Source organism: Chrysochloris asiatica, unplaced genomic scaffold (genome assembly GCF_000296735.1).
Source record: "Chrysochloris asiatica unplaced genomic scaffold, ChrAsi1.0 scaffold00033, whole genome shotgun sequence".
In the NCBI taxonomy this organism is placed as follows: domain Eukaryota; kingdom Metazoa; phylum Chordata; class Mammalia; order Afrosoricida; family Chrysochloridae; genus Chrysochloris; species Chrysochloris asiatica.
In genome coordinates this window covers 2,492,049-2,497,826 of record NW_006408551.1, presented here as the reverse complement: position 1 = coordinate 2,497,826, position 5,778 = coordinate 2,492,049, and the positions used below count along the sequence as shown (strand labels likewise).

At 47.1% G+C, this 5,778-nt stretch overlaps 1 protein-coding gene across 1 annotated transcript; it reads left to right on the top strand.

Moving 5' to 3' along the window:
* Positions 1 to 1,668: 1,668 nt before the first annotated feature.
* Positions 1,669 to 5,234, top strand: MIP (major intrinsic protein of lens fiber). The gene is given in 6 exon segments (XM_006859594.1): positions 1,669 to 1,813; positions 1,816 to 2,015; positions 3,149 to 3,313; positions 3,886 to 3,963; positions 4,945 to 5,041; positions 5,044 to 5,234. Coding segments are annotated over 6 exon segments (876 nt in total).
* The last annotated feature ends 544 nt before the right edge of the window (positions 5,235 to 5,778 follow it).

The following is a 5,778-nucleotide window of genomic DNA, read 5'->3' as shown; positions in this document are numbered from 1 at the left end:
AGGAATCACCATCTTTTTATCTGGAGTCTATCCTTTTCCTACTGGAACCCCATACTCTTCCTCTTCTGCACTGCTACATCCCAGTCCAACCAAGTGGTGGCTTATCCTCTGGAAACTCTCTTATTCTCTCTTTTAGTCCTTCTCCCTGGATCTGGTGCTTCTGGGTGAGCAGACTCAGAATTATAAGGCTGAGATCTGGCTGGAGAGTTCTTAAAAGGAGAGGGCTAAGAAAAGAGAGGTGGGAGATTAGTGGGAAGTCTCTCACCAAGCCTGAGTACAACTGAACTCCCTTTCCCCAAGCTTTCCTTCCCCAACTCATCCATTTTTTCTTTCCTTGACCAGCCTGCTTCCCCACTTTCCCTGGGGACTAGGGGAACTGTCCTCAGGGCCTGGAAAAAGATCTGGAGTTTAGGATTTATGTCTTGGTCACAGTCATATTAGGGGGCATTGTTGTTGTTGTTATTAAGTGCTGTCAAGTCAGTTCTGACTCATAGCGACCCTGTGTGGGGTTTCCAAGGAGTGGCTGGTAGGTTTGAACCACCAACCATGCAGTTAGCAGTACAGTGCTTATCTGACAGCACCACACCCAGACTCCTAGGGGGCATTAGGCCCTCCCATTTCATTGCTTCCTTTCACTATAGCCTGCTATGGCCTTGTGAGTTCGGTTGAACTATGAGGTGATTCTGAGATTTAACTACTGTTCCCTTTGCCCTTCCCCTGCACCCCCACTCCACCCTCATTGCATTTGATAGCTTCTTTCTTCTGATAGCTTCTTCTCCCTGTCTGTCTGTAGTCTAAAATGCAAAGCTGGCATGGGTTGGGGGTGGGGAACCCTGGACTCAGCAAAAGCCAGACACAGCAGAACTATTCTATTTCAGAGCTGCAGGATCTACAGATTCCAGCTCAAACCAGCCAATGGGAGCAGGCCCTCTAATCCCAAGTACTAATGAATGCTCTTCAGTTATCCATCTTCTCTGTTAGACCCCACTCCTATATTACCCCCATCCTTACCCCTGGCATTCAGAGGATCCTAGAGACCCTCAGGAGCATAGCCCTATGCCCTATTAGTGAACTCAGTTTGACTGACCTTCCAAGCAGAGCTGAGGAATTTCTAATATAGATATCAGTCAGCACTTTGACCCCAACTTTGACATAAAGGGCAGGTTTTTCCCATCTCCCTATTTTGGTCTTTCTCTTTCAAACCTCTCCAGTTGTGACTAACATCTCAAGCCTGACCCTGCCACCTAAAGGACTCTGTTTATCTCCTAGTTGAAGAGGGAGAGAAAAATGCTACAGCTGTATCAGAGGTATGGAAATTGGCTCAGCTCTCCACTTCTGTGAAGGGGTTGAGAGGACAGGCCAGTCATCTCATTCTACCCCTCCCAAGGATTAAGAGTTCTTTATAGAGGGGACTACCCACCCCTAAGGAGCTCTGGTAGCGTAGTGGTTACGAATCAGGCTGCAAACCGCAAGGTCAGCAGTTTGAAACTACCAGCTGTTCCGCAGGAAAAAGATGAGGCGTTCTGCTCCCGTAAAGATTGACAGCCTCGTCAATCTGTACAAGGTCGCTATGAGTCGGTTCCGACTCCATGGCACATAACCACCACCACCCACCCATAGCAGGCTAGGGGGTATCAGAATCCAGGCATTGCACCGGTCCCCACCACTATGTGGGAATTGCAGTCAGCTGCCATATTTGCTAAGTTCTTTGCCACCCTCTTCTATGTCTTCTTCAGTTTGGGGGCCTTGCTGCGTTGGTCCCCTGGCCCCCTCCATGTCTTGCTGGTGGCTATCACCTTTGGCCTGGGCCTGGCTATACTGTGCAAGCTGTGGGCCACATTAGTGGAGCCCATGTCAATCCTGCCGTCACTTTGGCCTTCCTTGTGCGCTCTCCGCTGTCGGTACTCTGTGCTTTCTGTTACATGGCAGCCAAGCTCCTGGGAGCCGAGACTGGAGCTGCTTTGTTGTATAGTGTTACACCATCAACCATCAGAGGAAGCCTAGTGCTTAACATGGTAATGCTGGGTGGAGAGGGGCTGGGGGAACCTGGTGCCCTGACTTCCTGTCTGGGGTAGCTGGATTGTTGGGCATACCAGTTCCCTTGGGATCTGAGATGTATGTACTGTGTATGTTTCAGAGTGGGGAGAATAAAAAGATGCTATGTAGGGGTTAGCGTAGTGGTTACGAATCGGGCTGTGAACCATAAGGTCAGCAGTTTCGAAACTACTAGCTGCTCCACGGGAGAAAGATGAGGCTTTCTACTCCCGTAAGGATTTACACCCTTGGAAACCCTGTACAGGGTCGCTATGGGTCGGAACCGACTCGAAGGCACTTAACAAACAAAAAAAAATGTAGGGGTTAAGGAAGGTACAGAATCCTAGATTGAGAATCAAAAAAAACTAAATTCAGGTCCAGTTTTCTTTTTAACTGCTTGCAGGGTCTTGAGGAAAAACTTATTTTATTTTAGGGGGCCTCAGTTTTCCCCATCTGTGTAGCAGTTATATCTACCTCAAAGGAGTATTGTTGGAAGAAATTAAGATACAAATATCAATGAGACAGGCAGTCCTGCGGAAATAGGTGCTGGCCCCCATGTCCCCCAAGCCCACACCTTATTCCTGGGGCAGGGTTCACATTCCAGAAACTAAGCAACAGATCACCTCAGCCTCATGTGATTACCTAGGCTAATCTCCTGACCCACCTCTGAGAGGAGCCCCAAGCTAATGTTTACCTGCTTCCTCTTCTGTAACTGCTTGCTTGAATGCTCACACATCCTTCCCCAATCCCAGGTAACCCATGAAGTTGTTGCCCCCCCCCACTCCCCGAACTCCCCCAACCCCCACCCCCAACCCCGCTAACCAATCCCAAGCAGCCTCATGAATGCACCCCTATTCTCTATAAAATACTCTCAGTATCTGGATAGGAATCCACTGAGCTGACACAATAAAGTCCTTCCTTTGTTACAACCCCCACCCCCTGGCATTGGCAACTCCTTCAGAGTGACTCTGGTAACACAACTACTATAAAGGGAATTGTATTATTCTTTCTTTCCAGGAAACTGACTCCATCAGAGGAACCCTGCCTAGAAGCTTTGAGGCAGTAACTTGGTGGCAGCCCTAATGAGCTGCCTCCTTTCTCTTTCTTTGTCCAGTTACATCCTGGGGTGAGTGTGGGCCAGGCCACCATGGTAGAGATCTTCCTGACACTCTAGTTTGTGCTCTGCATCTTAGCCACATACGATGAGAAGCAGAACGGCCATCTGGACTCCATGTCCTTGGCTACTGGCTTCTCCCTCACCCTCGGGCACTTCTTTGGGGTAAACAGAAGATGGGAGCAACTTCTCATTCAAGAATTCCAGGGTCCCCAAACCTTTCCTGAGTTTTCAGTGTTTCTTGCCTAGCCCACTGTCAAACATAAACATTATCCATGTTACTCTGTATCAGTTACCATGGAACAACCAACCATGTCCTCTATTCCTCTCCCTGTGACTATGATATGTAATTCTTCTTGACTCCAAGGTAGAAGTTTTATTTTTAGGTCTATGTTGTTGTTAAGTTCCATCGAGTTGATTCTGACCCACAGCGACTCTGTATAATGTTTCTGAGGAGCAGATGGTGAGCTTGAACCGCCAATTTTGCAGTTCAAATGGCTTTGCAATCTGGCGCATTAACCCACAGTGCCACACCAAGACACCTTTGGGTCTAATGCATCCCTGGTGCCCTCACTGCAATGTAGGGATCCTCTAAGAGTCATGCAGGTTGTCCTTCCTCATTTGCTGCTCAAGTCTGAAGGCAAGGTGCTAGTTCTCAGGGGTAATGTGGGTTGTGGGGAGAGGAACTAGGGTGGAATGGGAGGAGGGTGTCTCAGTTACAACTGTGTCTTTTGCAGATGTATTACACTGGTGCAGGTATGAACCCTGCCCGTTCCTTTGCTCCTGCCATTCTCACCCGAAACTTCACCAACCACTGGGTGAGTGAGGGGAGCAGGACATCCTAAAGCTTGTGAAATCCAGATTTGATTCCACTTTTCATCTGGACGCATTGATGGTCCGAGAACTTGGCACACCTTTGTAAACAAGATTCATTATTTTGCTAGAAGGAGAAACTCTTGCTCATATTGTTCCTTCTCTGGTTACTCAAGGGATTTTTTTTTTTTTTAAACTGGATGCTGAAAGTAGAACTATGAGACCAGACAACTGAACATGACAAAAAACACTTCTCCTTCCTGAAATCCGGATGTGTTGAGCTCACTGATGGGCCTGAGCCCCATCTGAGTTCTAGCACTTTATTAGTCTTGTGGGTGACATTGGGCAAGGAACTCCCCCATTCTGGAAGGTGAGCTGCTTTAGCAAACAATAAAATGGGCACTATGAAAACTGGACAAGTTGTAGTTGTATGTGTAAAACCCTGAGCACAGAATCTGCTGTGAAATAAATCCTCAGTAAATAGTGGCTATGTTTATGTTGTTGGCCATATGTAAACCACAAACATTTGAAAACCATTCCAAATTTTTTCAAAGCAATATATAAACAAGTGAAAATTGGTCATAATAAATAGAATATACATATGCTAAGAAGGTGTTGTGGGATAAAGAGATGCTTCAAATGAATCAGGGAAAAAAAAGAGTTTTGAGGGGCCTGCAGTGAAAACCTTAGACTTAAAAAACAAACAAACACTGATTTCTACTTATATAATGCCTGATTTTGAATCCTGGTGTGGCGCAGTAGGATAAACATAGGACTGCAAGGCTGGCAATTCAAACTCACTAGCTGCTCCTCAGAAATCCTATACAGGGTTACTAGAGTCAGAAACTACTCAACGGCACTTAATAACGTCAATAACAAATGCCCAATTTTACGTGCCAAGTCCAGGATGGCTATTTTCCATTGAGGGGAATGGAAAAGAACAGTATTAGTCCCCAAATCTGAATATTCCATTTTTCTTCCTATGGGTATACTGGGTGGGCCCCATAATCGGAGGGGGCCTGGACAGCCTCCTCTAAGACTTTCTCCTTTTTCCTCTGCTCAAGAGTATTTCTGAGAGACTGTCCTCAAGGGAGACAGACCCAGCAACCCCAACAAACAACCAGAAGATACAGGGGAACCTGTTGAACTGAAGACTCGACCCTATAAAAACACCAGCTGGCTAGCGGGGAAGCATCTGGGTTTACAAGGAGGAGCTGGGCCAGGCCCTAGTTCAAGAAAGTATGGGGAGGGCCATGTTCCTCTTTACTTTTAAATTTATGTGTGTGTGTAAGAACAAACAAGATGGCAGATCAGGTGGATGTATAGCAGAGAGCTCTGCCAATAACAACACAGAATACCCGACCAAGCAGGCTCAGGGTTGGTCCCAGAACTCTTGAGCCACATATAAAGGAATACTTAGAAGGTTGGAAGGCTCACAGCTGGGGGAATTTGTGGCAGAAGCAAGAAATCTATTGCTTTCTAGTCTGGGATGCTCGGCTGCTCCAGGAACCGCCATCTTGGGTGAGACCACGTGGGGAAAGGATCAGAGTGGCCACAGACGCCTGGGAGAACCGCTGAGATGAAGGTGTGGACATTCTTTTCTTTTGGTATCTGTTCATTGGTTCCTTGCTATTTGCGCACCTCCATTCTGGTGACTATAGGGGTGCCTGAGCTGGAACCCTCGGAGTGTTCTACTACGCATGCACACAGATCTCCTAGAAATTTAAAGAGACAGTTTCCAATTAAAACCAAACAGCCACAGGCAGCCCTGAACTGTTTCCAACTAGAAAAAAAGGCCTGAACGGGGATTGTGGAGC